The sequence below is a fragment of the Eublepharis macularius genome, chromosome 17 (genome assembly GCF_028583425.1).
Source record: "Eublepharis macularius isolate TG4126 chromosome 17, MPM_Emac_v1.0, whole genome shotgun sequence".
Lineage (NCBI taxonomy): Eukaryota > Metazoa > Chordata > Lepidosauria > Squamata > Eublepharidae > Eublepharis > Eublepharis macularius.
Window position 1 is genome coordinate 13630841 of NC_072806.1, and position 14416 is coordinate 13645256.

General features: G+C 47.4%; 1 protein-coding gene across 1 annotated transcript; it reads left to right on the forward strand.

Moving 5' to 3' along the window:
* Window positions 1-214: 214 nt before the first annotated feature.
* On the forward strand, window positions 215-10337 carry LOC129345051 (chymotrypsin-C-like). The gene is made up of 8 exons (XM_055002030.1): window positions 215-325; window positions 2419-2507; window positions 2719-2816; window positions 3501-3623; window positions 5159-5295; window positions 6388-6533; window positions 8694-8843; window positions 10263-10337. Exons 1-8 carry the CDS (start codon window positions 286-288, stop codon window positions 10278-10280), a joined length of 801 nt encoding a protein of 266 aa, XP_054858005.1. The 5' UTR covers window positions 215-285; the 3' UTR covers window positions 10281-10337.
* Window positions 10338-14416: the final 4079 nt, after the last annotated feature.

Sequence of the window (14416 nt, forward strand, 5' to 3'; positions counted from 1 at the left end):
AGGAAGATGCTCAGGTGCCTTGCCCAAAAGTTCAGAGACTACCGTGAGAACGTTCAGGAGCCAGAATGTGAAATACGGTCATGGTCACCGAGAATGACACACACACCCCCTTGCTTGGGGATTCCAGATGTTTCCTATTTGTCCAGTGATAACTTAGCAAGGTCAGATGATGGTCCTTTATCTTACCATCAGTTACTTTCTGCTCTCGGCTTTGAATGGAACCGGGTTCCCTCCTATAAATACTCTGGCTTTTCCCTGGCTCTGCCTACATAAGAATCAGTCACCATGTTCAAGCTGGTCTTTTTTGCCTTGTTCCTGGCATACGGTAAGTACCTGGGGGGGCGGGTATGCTCAGGTTGCAGATGTTGGAGGTTCTCATTTGTAGCATGTGGTTACACAAACAAACCCATAAAGCTGCTTTATACCAAGTCAGAAATCTATCAAGGTTAGTATTGTCTACCGAGACAAGCAGCTGCTCTCCAAGTTCTCAGGAAGAGATCTTTCGTATTACCTACTGCCTGATCTTTTCAAATGGAGAGGCCAGGAATTGAACCTGCGACCTCCTGCAAGCCAAGCAGATGCTCTACCATTGAGCCACAGCCCTTCCCCAGATCATTGCCCGCTGAGTAAAACTGAGCCAGTTTGGTGTAGTGGTTAAGAGAGTGGGACTCTAATCTGGAGAACCGGGTTTGATTCCTCACTCCTCCACTTGAAGCCAGCTGGGTGACCTTGGGTCAGTCACAGCTCTCTCAGAGCTCTCTCAGCCCCACCCACCTCACAGGGTGGTTTGTTGTGGGGATAATAATAACATACTTTGTAAACTGCTCTGAGTGGGTGTTAAATCATCCTGAAGGGCAGTATATAAATCGAATGTTGTTGTTGTTATTATTATTAATCCTACCCACTGACCCCACTTCCCACAAGTATATACAACTTAATTTCTCTGTTCTAGTAACACACTGAATTCCAAAGGCTGACAGGGTAAACAGATGTTGCTGCCTTATACTGACTATCACCCAGGGGCGGTGCCAGAGTTTCTGGCGCCTGTGGCTGCCCCTACATGCGTGTGCACATAATGCGCATGTGCCCCCAGACTGCGTGATGATGTCACTGCGTGATGACATCATCACACAGCAAGCCAGCCCCATTGGCCAGCGGGTGGCTGGGACGGCGCGCGGAGGCTGCCCACACTCCCAGTCGGGCGCAGTGGGTGGCTGAGGAGGTTCCGCACGCTGCCCCGGATGCCTGCCATGCCTGGCCCGCGGATGCTGCGCCCAGCCGGGGGCATGTGTTGGTGGCGGCAGTGGCCACAGTGCAGGGCTGGCTGGCTGCAGCAGCTGCAGGCCAGGCACACCAGCTCTGTGGTGCGCGCCTCCACCCCCGGCACCCCCTCCGGAGCCCCCTTCAGTGCCCGAGGCACCCGCCTCACCACCTCAATGGTGATGCCGGTCCTGCTATCACCCCATGTCCATCCAGCTCAACATGATCTACTCTAAAAGTGGAAGTACACGTTGCAAATTTCCCATGGACACTCAAGTGCAGGATTTTATTTGTGGTCCTCAATTCATGTGCAGGCTGTTCTTGCTTGGCGCATGTGCATGCCGCTTTCATGGGAGCTCCCTTTGTGTGATTGCATCTGCAAGTGTGTCTGGAGGGCTGATTGCTGCGAGAACAAGTCCTGTAGGCTCCTTTGCCTTGCCAATTTGCATTTCTTTAAGGTGTGAGAAAGTGTCAAGATCTGCATTTCAATGAATGGATGTGGGGGAAACTGGGATACTTTTAGCAGTTGAGGAGGAACTGATATTGAACGTGTGAATGTATTCACACGGAGCAAACTGAAGTGTGACTGTGTGAGTGAGCACATGGAAAGTTAGAGGGGGTACACATGAAATGAGGTTCACTTGAGCATCCCTAAGTACTTAGTAAAATGTATTTTCACCTGGTAGTTCTCCAAAGGTCTTGTGTAAAGAAGAGCCTTTCCCCATGCAAGAAGATCGTGGATCACATCAGCTTCATAAAATGCAAATTACATTGTGCAGCTTCAATTTGCCTCCGGGGCCATTTAGGGAGAGGAAAAGGCATTTCAAATCTTCAGCATCCAATTGGTTTAACCGATTGAAACAAACTAGCATTCTAAAAGTGAAACAAAAGAATTTCAATACCATGATTCCCCTTTAAAAAATTGCATGTTTTGCAGCAGTTACATATAAAACACATAAAAATGATGTCAAAATACTGTAAAAGAAATAAACCGGTTGGAATACTCAATGAAAATGGGAGAAATTAAACAAAACCGGTCAGATTTCTACCTCTTTAGTTAATGCACGTTTGGCAATGTACACCAGGTTTTTTCTAAGTTGTTCCTCTCTCTCTTACTTCCTCTCCCCACCTCTGCCTGTTCTTTTTTACTTTACCCAGCCCACGGCTGCGGCAAACCGGCATATTTGCCAAATACTTCTCGAGTTGTTGGAGGCGAGGACGCCAAACCCCACAGCTGGCCATGGCAGGTAAGGCGGCTTCCCTACTGCTCCCTACCGGTCTGATTTTTGTATCATTCACAGATGTGAACAAAAGACCTGTTTTCATTGTTCATATTGTTGACCAGTGGAACTTCCTGCCACTAGAAGAACTGAAAGCAAGCAGAATAGCTAGGAAAGATGGATTCTGTCACAGTAGCCACTAGACTGCAACGGAGCCAATGCCTTCTTCTCTTTTCAGATCTCCCTTCAGTACAATAGGAATGGTGCCTGGTCCCACACTTGCGGCGGGACCCTCATTGATGCCAGCTGGGTCTTAACCGCTGCCCACTGTATCAGGTAAATGGACTTGCATTAAGCAAAACTACAGCAGAGCAAAGCTTCTTTGAAAATGTGCGGGGGAACCTAAACTAGGGCATGCAATGACAAGCTTTGAAGGAACTGGTCCATCCGTCAGATGGCTCCACCTTGATTGGACCCCTCCTTTTCGTTGCAACACCCTTGTGCAGACCGTGGCAACCGATTGCCCATGGACTTAAACTCCTTTATGAAGGAGTACAGTGCTCAAATGAGCAGTTACTATGCTTAAGCACATAGCACTTTAAGTGAATGCTCATTGTTCATGGCAATGAATTGCATCAGCATTGATTTTTTGCTTGTATGAATATATGCTTTAGCACATAGCACTTTAAGTGAATGCTTATAGTCCGTGTTAACGAATTGTATTAGTACTTGATGCTGCCGAGGCTTCGATTGTCACGTGCCTGGTTGTAAAGTAAAACACAAATAATGACTTTTGATAAATTGCATTTAATGATATTGCTGTATAATTGCTGTATATTTACTGTGTATGACCTTCTTTGTGGTACTGGTTAGTTTTCACGAATCTCTCTCGTTAAGCAAAACTACAGCAGAGCAAAGCTTCTTTGAAAATGTGCGGGCGAACCTAAACTAGGGCAATGACAAACTTTGAAGGTATCCAAAGAGTTTCATTTTGAACGTTTCTGTTCTGTGATTCTTCAGCTCCAGTCGGACCTATCGGGTGGTCCTGGGCAAACAGAACCTCGAAGAAGAAGAGGCCGGTTCTGTGGCTGTTGCTGTGGAGAAACTGATCGTCCACGAAAAATGGAACTCCTTCCTGATTGTGTGAGTTAGTTTTTAATTCTTCCCCCCTCCCCGCTGCATACGTTGTTTTCTTCTTCCACGAGCGGCACTGTCCATGTGGGAGGTGGTTGTGTCACTTTCTTTCTCTTTTTTAGCTCCGGGGTGCCAAGCTGCAAACTGAATTAGTCAGCCTTCAAACACTTATTCATTTGTGGGATGGTTAAAATGTAGTTGTGTAACTGGCCTCCCCGCCCCCATTTTTGATGGATCTTTTGGAAGATCCAAGATAACAGTAGTGAGCAGGGTACCAAGGAACCAGGGTGGCCAGCTCCAGGTTGGAAAATTCCTGGAGTTTGGGGGGTTGGAGCCTAGAGAGGATGGGGTTTGAGGAGGAGAGGGACCTCAGCAGGGAATAATGCCATGGAATCCATCTTCCAAGGCAGACATTTTCTCCAGGGGAACTGGTCTCTGTCGCCCAGAGATCAGGGAGAACATTAGCACTAGGTAACTTAGAAAGGCTGACCCTCTTCCCCTTATTAGTTTTGTCTGGTCTCAAGGAGTTTCCCATCATCGCAGAAGCTGACCTTTCCTTCTCTGGGCTGTTGCAGTTGAGCCCTCTTAGGCCAAGACTGCCAGTGCGAAGCCATTGGACTGGTGCATGGGACTCTGGCTGTAAATAGCAGCCTACCAGGGTTTTGCAATCTTCTTTATGGAACTTGGAAGTAGGCTTCAGAGGTAGAGTTCTGGAATCTCATGAAGGCTCCTGAAGCCCTGGAAAGCCCTGCCAGCTGACATCTGCAAGTAGGAGCTGGTATGTCAGATTGGCAGCTGTTCTGGGGCTCAACGGCAGCAGCCCGGAGAAGGAAAGTGCAGCTGCTGCGATGAGGCCCTGGAACACTGCTAAGTTATGCCTTCCTTCCAGGGCTTTTTTTCTGGGAAAAGAGGTGGTGGAACCAGGGCCGGATCGAGGGGGGGCAGGGGGGAGTCTGCCCCTGGCACTGCCAAGGAGGGGGCGCTGGGCACAGCTGCCAGCTGCTGGGAGTGCGCAGGAGGCAGCACAGGCGGCCTCGCAGCCCCCTGTGCTGCCTTTTGCCTACCCCGCAGGACAGGGGGTGGCCAGCTTGCCGCGCGCCCCCTGTTCTGCGGGGCAGGCGAAAGGCAGCGCGGGGGGCTGCGAGGCCGCCCACACCATTCGCCTGTCCAAGTGGAACACAAGTGAATGGCAAGTGAACAGGGAGGAATTACACATAAGAGCCAAGCTACAAGTGACACCTGACACAGGTTGGACACTTGTCAGTTTCCCTCAAGTTTTGATGGGAAATATAGGCGTCCTGGTCTTGCAGCTTGGCTCTCCGACTGCTGACCAATGGACTTTTCAACTGTCACTTGTCCAACATTCCGCCAAGCTGCCTACATTTCCCATCAAAACCTGAGGGAAGCTGACAAGCGTCCAACCTGTGTCAGGCATCACTTGTAGTTTGGCTCTGAGTCTGTTCACTTGCCAGGCGAGTGTACTTCATCACTTGTAGCTTGGCTCTGAGTTTCAACTCCCCCCTTCTGCCGCTCTTCTGTTTCAGGAACGATATTGCTCTGCTCAAACTTGCCGAGCCTGTAGAGTTCAGCGACACGATCCAGCCCTCTTGCCTGCCTGCCGCAGACACCTTGCTGGCTCAGGATTACCCTTGCTACGTCACCGGATGGGGACGCCTCTGGAGTAGGTGGAAAGCTCATTCTCTGTCCTTGCTAACTGCAAAGGTCAAAACTTGTAGGATCTGGGCAGGGGACAGAAGGCAAGTGAGGAGGGAGGACATATAGGAAGTGAGGGAATCAGGTAGTAGATAACGGGAAAGATCTCCACCTGAGACCCCGGAGAGCTGCTGCCAGTCAGAGTAGACAAGACTGCCTGGAATAGATCAATGGTCTGAATAAGTATAATCTTTTATACTGAATCAGTATAAACCTCTTTTTACCCATCTCAGTATAAACCAGTTTCAGTATAAACCTGGTGGTGTCAACGGGATTTCCGCTGGTTTATTGATGTTTTCATATGTAAATGATGTTTTTATTGTTGTAACCCGCCCTGAGCTCACTTGCAGGGAGGGCGGGATAAAATGCCAATAAAATAAATAAATAAATAAATAAATAAATAAAATAAAATAAGTATAAGACAGCTTCAAGTATTCACAAGAAAGGAAACTAGAAGTTGGAAGCAGTGCTGATACCGCTAAGGTATACATCAGGGAAGCACATGGCAAGGAGTATTTTTAGCAGCTAACCACAGACTCTGATGCTAGACTGGTGCTTTACTTGCAAAGGTATGGCTGTGGTAATCCCTGGGCAGGGGCTGGGTCAGATATTTGGTATGGATCCTTCCAATCTATTTTGAGTTTGACGCCCCTTGCTGTAAATTGGGAAATTTCTGGAGATTTTGGAGATTGGACCTGCATGGGATTTGGGGAGGGGAGGGACCTCAGCTGGGTGTAATGCCATGCAAGCAGCCATTTTCTCCAGGGGAACTGAGCTCTGTCACCTAGAGTTCAGTTGTAATTCCGGGAGATCTCCAGCCACCACCTGGAGGCTGGCGACCCTACTGCTGTACATATCACACATTTCCAGATACTCTTCTTTGACCCATGCAGCTAGTGCAAGACTAGAAGTGGAGAGACCTGGGTTCAAGTTCCCACTCAGACACCTGGTTTAAAATGGAGGACCCGTGTCCACCACCCGGAACTCCTCTAGGGTAAATACGTGGGCTCTTTTAATGCTCCTGAGCGTTGCCCTGATTGCGCCTTGTTCTCTTTTGCAGCGAATGGCCCCATCTCCAACGCCCTTCAGCAGGGTCTGTTGCCCATTGTGGATCACCAGACTTGCAGCCAACGTGACTGGTGGGGTTCCTCAGTCCGGACCACCATGGTGTGTGCAGGAGGAGATGGTGTCATTTCAGGGTGCAATGTAAGTTACTCCTTCTCTTTGCCCTGGAGCATTTCACTTTGCCATCACCCTTGGAAGGGAACCTAGGCAACAGCGGCATAGCGGGGGGGGGCAGGGGGCGGCCACCCCGGGCGCAAAATTTTGAGGGGGTGCCACAGCCACGGCCCCTCCCTGGGACCGCTCCCAGCCTGCCTCCTCGCTCCTTCACTGGAGCTGCGCGTTCCACCGCTGCCAGCTCAGCACCCAGCAAGCTGGGTGCCCCAGCAGAATGGCAGGTGGCACGGCAGGTGGTCTGCCTCCCCACCCCCCTCAGGGTGCACCCACGGTCCGGGCCACTTGCCTCCCCTGCCACTTACCTCTTTGCCGCACCCACTAGCGGCGCCGCCATCAGCTTGGCGCTCAGCGGCAGCGTGGGCAGCTGCGGCAAAATAGTAAGGGGCGGTGAGGCAAGCAGCCCGAACTGCTGGAGCACTCTGGGGGGGCGGGGGCATGCTCCTGCAGCCCACCTCCCCACTCCTTCACTGCAGCTGCCTCCGCTGCCACTGCTGCCCACCTCCCTGCACGTCTCCCTGCCCCTCCCCGCTCCTGCGGTTCGGACCTCTGGCCTCCCCCCCGCTTACCTCTTTCCCGCCTCTGGCCATGCCACCATCATCAGCTCGGCACCCAGTGGTGGCACGGGCAGCTGCGGCAAAGAGCTAAGGGGTGGTGAGTCAAACAGCCTGAACGGTGGGAGTGCTCTGGGGAGGGGGTGGAATCCCTGCATGATGAAATCATGGAAGTGACGTCATTGTGCATGACCCAGAGCACATGTGCGCTTTGCGTGCATGGGGGCAGGGGCACCACCTCCTGCCCCGGGTGCCCCTAACCTACGCCATGCCACTGTTAGGCAAGTCCCTTAACTGTATAACAGGGATGATAACAGTGTTGGCCCACTTTGCAGGGTGGTGGCAAGGAGGAGTAGAATAACAGAAATGAAGCTCTGAAGTGCTGGTGAAATATAATGAGTAGAATGTTGGGGCTTGGATCAGAGAAATCTAAGTTCAAATCTCTGGTGGAAAATGCCATGAAGTTGCAGCTGACTTATGGCAACTGACAGGCTTTTCAAGGCAAAAGATTTTCAGAGATAGTTTACCATTGGCTGCCTCCGTGTAGCTACCCTGGACTTCCTTGGAGGTCTCCCATACCAAATTCTGGCCAAGGCCAACCATGCTTAGCTTCCAAGATCTAACAAGGTCGGGCCAGCCTGGACCATTCAGGTCAAGTCTCTACTTAGCTGCAAAGCTCTGGGTGGGGTGTGGGGTGCATCAGTACACTGGACAGAAACAGACAAGACAAAGGCCATGCATCTTGGTGTGTTCCTAAAATGGAAATTGCAGCCTTGTACTGCCTCCATGTGCCCTGGGACCATGCAGGGAAAGGAGTGAGGTTTTAACCCTTCATCCTCCACTCGTGCTGAATTAGGCTTCTTCAAGAGATTCAACACTCTTACTCTTCCAGGTTTGAACAAGGACTTGGATTTCCTCACTCTCTAGAGGTACTAATAGCTCAGCCGTTTAGAGACATAGATCCAGAGGAATCAGCCATGTTAGTCTGTAGTAGCAAAATCAAAAAGAGTCCAGCAGCATCTTTAAGACTAACCGACTTTACTGTAGCATAAGCTTTCGAGAATTACAGTTCTCATGCATCTGATGAAGGGAACTGTGATTCTCGAAAGCTTATGCTACAGTAAAGTTGGTTAGTCTTAAAGGTGCTACTGGACTCTTTTCTTTAGAGACATGAATTAGTTCTGCTTATCATGTCTCACGCTGCACCTTCCTTGATTTGATCCAAATTTATGTTAATCCTGCCCATCTTTCCAAAGTTGGGAATGGTTCTCACACACTCTAAATGGATTATTTTCTCTTTATTGTTTTTAACTGACCTCTATTCATAACATCTTCTCAGAACCACTTTTTTTGTTTTGAATGGAAGGTATAAATATATCTTCTGTGGATGCACATTCCATGCCATCTGATGCAGTGAACTCTAACTTACAAATGCTCGCCCTGGAATAAATTTAGTATGATCCAGTTAATGGCTGATTTGCTGGTGTCTCTGGGCTTTTGATTGTGATAAGACAATCAAGCAAACACTCTCAGTATTCTCATTTTAATCTTTAAAATGTTATTTCTCTTGTATCAGGGGGATTCTGGCGGTCCTTTGAACTGCCAAAGCGCCAACACTTGGGAAGTTCATGGTATTGTGAGCTTTGGATCTGGGCTGGGCTGCAACACCGCTAAGAAGCCCACTGTTTTCACCCGTGTGTCTGCTTACAACTCCTGGATAACTGAGGTGAGAGATTAGTCTTTGAGTGGAAACACACGTTGCGAATTACCTGGGAATGCTCAAGTGCAGGGTTGTATGTGTAGTCCTCAATTCACTGTTCTTGCACGGTGCACATGAATGCCGCTTTCATGGAAACACCTTAGTGTGACTGTATCTGCAAGTGATTCCGGAGGGCAGAGCATCAATTCAGTTCTGTTTTCACTGGACAAGTCATGTAGGCTCCTCTGACTTGCCAATTTGCATTTCTTTAAGGTGTGAGAAAGAGTCAAGATTTGCATTTCAATGAATGAATGTGGGGGAAACTGGGATACTTTTAGCAGTTGAGGAGGAACTGATATCAAACGTGTGAATGTATTCATAAGGAGCAAATTGAAGTGTGACTGTGCGAGTGAGTGCATGGAAAGTTGGAGGGGGGAGACACACATGAAATAAGGTTCCCTTGACCATCCCTAAGTACTTAGTAACATGTGTTTCCACCCTTTTGAGACACAGCAATGATGGTTTGAACCAATCTCTTTGCTCATACATGTTTTCTTTTGGCTGCTTATCTCTGAAAATGTAACATATTCTGGTACACACCCCACTTCTCTTGAGTGGTGAGAATTCGACCAAAACAATATAATTCACTCAACTTTTCATATGGAACTCATCAACCACATATTGAGAAACTGAATCTGCGATTATCAGATCATGAGAACTATATTTTCATTTTGCTGTGGGTTTTTTCCTTCCCAGCTTGGGGTGAAGTCCGGCTTTTGAGTGTAATAAAATGTTTATATGGGGAGGGAAGTAGAGCAGCTCCTCGGAATGCTGAAGACCCTAGGTTCTGTTCGTGGCAGCTCCAGTTAAAACGTTCAGTTTGTAGTAGAGGAGAAAAACCATGTCTTGCTGCTACCAGTCAAAGCGTACAAGACTTTCCTGATAGACCAACACTCTTGTCTCTGTACCAAGCTGATCTCACCCACCCCCTTTGCACATGTGCAGTTGTTCTGACATATGAGATATCATAGCTATGTGGATTTGCTGTCTGGTTCCTTTGAATGGCTTGGCCTAAGACAGCTGTAGCTAGAACCTCAGACAAAATGTATGCATTGTTCGCTGTTGGTTGTGCATTAAAGAACACATGGCACATTATGCATAAATAATGAGTGTAATTATCCCATCAATTACCCTCATTATGCAAATAAACGCTGTATAAATGGCATATAAAAACTTGCAATGCATACACCGTACCAATGAATCTACAAAACTAACAATGAAAAGTGGAGCGCCGAAACCAGGGGCAGAAATATAAATGAGTATTAAAAGAAATTAAATGCAGAACATTTGCTCAACTGTAAACCCATCATAGCAGTTATTGGGCTCGATATATTTTCCAAAGTGCCTCGCTAACCACTGCTTTGTTTCTTTCATTGCCTCCTCTAGAAAATGAACCAGAACTGAGGTACGCGGATCCCATCTTGTTACGTTGTTAGGGTTTAATAAACCTTTTCATCACAATTGGCCTCGTTTTGATGTTTTTCGTGAGCTTCAAAAAGGCATGATGCTTTTATCTGCATGTTCTCTGGTATTTAAGAACATAAGAACATAAGCAAAGCCATGTTGGATCAGGCCAGTGGCCCATCCAGTCCAACATTCTGTCACACACAGTGGCTAGAAATCCAGTGCCATCTAAAGGACTGTCAGTGAGGCCAGGACACCAGAAGCCCTCCCACTGCCTTCCTTCCAGCACCAAGACAACAGAGCACCACCTCCCCACAAAGAGAATACCATCTATCTCCTGTGGCTAATAGCCACTAATGGACCTCTGCTCCATATATTTGTCCAGTCCCCTCTTGAAGCTGGCAATGCTTGTAGCTGCCACCACCTCCTGTGGCAACGAATTCCATGTGTTTATCACCCTTTGTGTAAAGTAGTATTTTCTTCTATCTGTTCTAACCCGACTGCTCAATAATTTCATAGAGTGCCCACGAGTTCTTGTATTGTGAGAAAGGGAGAAAAACACATCTTTCTCTACCTTCTCTAACCCGTGCATTATCTTGTAAACCTCTATCATGTCTCCCCTCAGTCGTCTTTTCTCCAGGCTAAAGAGCCCCAAGCGCCTCAATCTTTCCTCATAGGGAAAGTGTTCCAACCCTTTAATCATTTTAGTTGCCCTTCTCTGTACTTTTTCCAGTGCTTTTTTCACAGTTGAAAAGCAGGAACAAGAATGTGTATGCAACAATCCTTTTAATGTTAGTAGTAGGAACCAAAGTGTTTCTTGAACGGGTAATGCAGAGGGAAGAAGTTCAGGAGAACACCAGCAGAAAATGGAAACTGAGGACAGTTGCCATTTTGGATCAGCTGGAATAAGAAGGTCATAGCATTAACAGCCAAAATCTGATCCATAAAGCAAATACCTCATTCTACTGATAAAGCTGGTCCTGCCATTTTCATCAGTATGTGGAAAGACTTAATTTCATTTATTTACATTTTTAATAACACCCCTTTCCACCCAGCTTAGGGTAGCAATCACAAACATTAAAACAAGTTGTAAAATACACGCACGCACACACAAACAAAAAACAATGAAAATCAATTAGAACAGGAAGGAGAATCAGTGAGGGAACACCAAACAAGCTGGAGATCTCCCAGAATTAGAACTGCTCTCCAGGTCACAGAGATCAATGAGCCTGGAGAAAATGGCTGCTCTGGAAGGTGGACTCGATGGCATTATACCTCGCTGAAGTCCCTCCCCTCCCCAAACACTGCCCTCTCCAAGCTCCACCCCCAAAATCTCCAGGAATTTCCCAACCTAGGGGTAGCAATGCTAATTAGGGAGTGTTGTGGGGTATGTGTGATGAAACTAGGAGCCAAGCTACAAGTGACAAATTACCCTTGAATGGCAAGTGAAAAGACTCACGTGTAGTCCTCCCTGTTCACTTGCCATTCACTTGCGCTCCACTTGACCACATAGTGAATGGTAAGTGAACAAGGAAGAATACACGTGAGTCTGTTCACTTGCCATTCAAGTGTAATTTGTCACTTGTAGTTTGGCTCTGAGGCTCCTTGTCTTGTCAAGTTAGATAGGGACAGCATGTTGTTTACTACTGTATTTTCTCAACTCTGCACATGTGCAGGGGTCATTTCGTAGATAAAGAGTGGGAGAAATTCATTAGCATAACTCATTAGCATATGCCACGCCCTTTGACAGCACCAGCAGTGTGTCATTAGCATAACTGTTTTGCATATGCCACACCCCATGACATCACCTATCTTGGCTGTTTTGGACCCAATCCTGGCCATTCAGGGCCAAAATTGGGCCCAAAATGGCAAAAAGGGGCTGAAAATGGCTGAAAAGGGGCCTAAAGTGGTTAGGATCGGGCCACTGCTGAGCGGGAGAGTGATCCACCACCTGTCAGAGGCCCGATCCGGGCCATTTTGGCCCCAATCGAGGCCGAAATGGGCCCAAAATGGCTGAGAGTCAGGTGGGCAGGGCCTCTTTGGGGAACTGCCAGGGAGGCATTCCTGTGTGTACCCCCTCAAAATGAGCTCTGCACACGTGTGTGTGCACACCTAACTGAAGACATGTTCATGGACTCTAATCCATGACAATTTATGCCAGAATAACTTTATTGGTCTTTTAAGTTGCCATAAAACTCCCCCCCCCCCCATTTTCCTGAGACACGCTTAGTTCTGCTGAGACAGCAGAACTAAGAAATGAGGACATTAGCAGTTCTGGTGGGCTGGAAGGAACTCAACACACATTTTCCTTGGGCAAATAGTAACTCCCCCAGGGCCATTTCAAGTCAGAGAAGTGACATGCTTTCCCAGTCTGGTCCCCACACACCTGGGACCTGAATTCCAAGCACAGGACTTGCAATGTGCAACTGATTGCGCAGTCCTGTTTCAGCCCTTCAGTGTGACAAAACATCCTTTGAACACTAGTTCTCTCCAGCGGGAAAGAGAAAGTGCTGGGAGAGGTTTGCACAATTATTGTTGGCTCCAGTGCTATTCCCTTGGTCCTTTTCTCCTTGGGTAACCTGATAACTGTGGCCAAGCCTTTTTGTCTTTCCACCTGACAAGTCACTGACTTTCCCACATAAATGCTTGCTGGCTTTCCCTCTGATGTGGTGACATTATTCAGCTGCCAGCTCATGCAAACACCACAGTTCGGAATTGGCAGAGTGTCCGGTTGTGTTGATATAGCAGTGCTCTCCCCACTCACAAGCCCGAACTGTGGTTTCAAAGCAAAGGTTTTATTGAAATATGAAAACAGATAATAACTGGTTGTAATGGAAATACGTGGAGAAAAATTACCACAGACAAGGTTGAAGTTTAGCTATTCCTGACAATCAAAGCATAAGAGAGAAATGGACTCTGTTAGCTTTCTGGGCCTTTCTCAGAAGTTCACATTCTGTCATTTGGGGACTATTATGTTGGAAATCTTGTCACAGAAGAGTGATTGTTGATCTGGTGTGCAAATTGAGATTTTTCTTGTGTGTGGGGGGGGGGCAGTGCTAGGCACCCTTTCCAACAATGTTGCTTCAGTGAGGGACTGGAGAACATCACCCCTGCAAGTTGTTGACACTGAATAACTTCTCCAAGATGTACACCAGCTCAGGTCAAAAGGCTCCTCAGCAGATGATGGATAATTTTACATTTTTCCACTGTATCTGGAGTTCTTCTGGAATTAGAACTGATGTCCAAACTAGCAAGATCAGTTCCCCAGAGGAAATGACACCCTCAAAGGTATCTCATTCTTACCTCCTCTCCCCACACTCAACTTTCCCCAAGTGCCACCCACAAATCTCCAGGAATTTCCCAACTGGGAGCTGGCAACCCTATGTATCAGTCATAGTTAGGGATTGGATGATTCAGAGACTATTAGATGCTGGGATGGATGAGTCCCTTGTCTCTTCAGACATCAAAGATTCTTGAGGAGAATATGTGGGTTAAAGGAATAAAGGGAATTTCTTGTAAAGCTCTTGTGCGTCTTCCTATAGATGAAAAAGATGGGAAAGGAGTATGTGAAGTTGGTGTAAATGAAGATTACTTAATGATTTTACTGTGAAGTCTCGGGATCAAATGTACAAATAAGGGTCAAAATCCTTTCCTAAAAATAGAGGTAGATCTAATGGGAAAGGCTGAATATTCTAGTGAGATATCATCGGTCTTAAACTGCCCAGAGAATCTGCTTTAGATTTAAAGGTTCCTTTTAGTGAGGAGCTTAAAGGAACAAGTAATTTGGAAATAGCAGAGATCATGGCTTCTCCAAAACAGAGAGTTTTTCCTCAGAGCCAAGCTACAAGTGATGCCTGACACAGGTTGGACACTTGTCAGCTTCCCTCAAGTTGTGATGGGAAATGTAGGCATCCTGGTTTTACAGCTTGGCTCTCCATTACAGTTGCAAGACCAGGATGCCTACATTTCCCATCAAAACTTGAGGGAAGCTGACAAGTGTCCAACCTGCGTAAGGCATCACTTGTAGCTTGGCTCTCAGAAGTTACAGTTCAAACTGTTAGGTTAGCAGCCAACCTAGAGTTAAGTGGGGATTTGAAATAGGATCTCCACAGTCTAATTCTCTAGCCACTACTCCA

What these genes read in the sequence shown, in the direction of transcription:
- LOC129345051 (XM_055002030.1), top strand. Translation starts at nt 286, where the DNA reads ATGTTCAAGCTGGTCTTTTTTGCCTTGTTCCTGGCATACG. An exon ending in TGCCTTGTTCCTGGCATACG is followed by an intron (nt 326 to 2,418) that starts GTAAGTACCTGG and finishes TACTTTACCCAG; the next exon opens with CCCACGGCTGCGGCAAACCG. An exon ending in GTGTCATTTCAGGGTGCAAT is followed by an intron (nt 6,534 to 8,693) that starts GTAAGTTACTCC and finishes CTCTTGTATCAG; the next exon opens with GGGGATTCTGGCGGTCCTTT.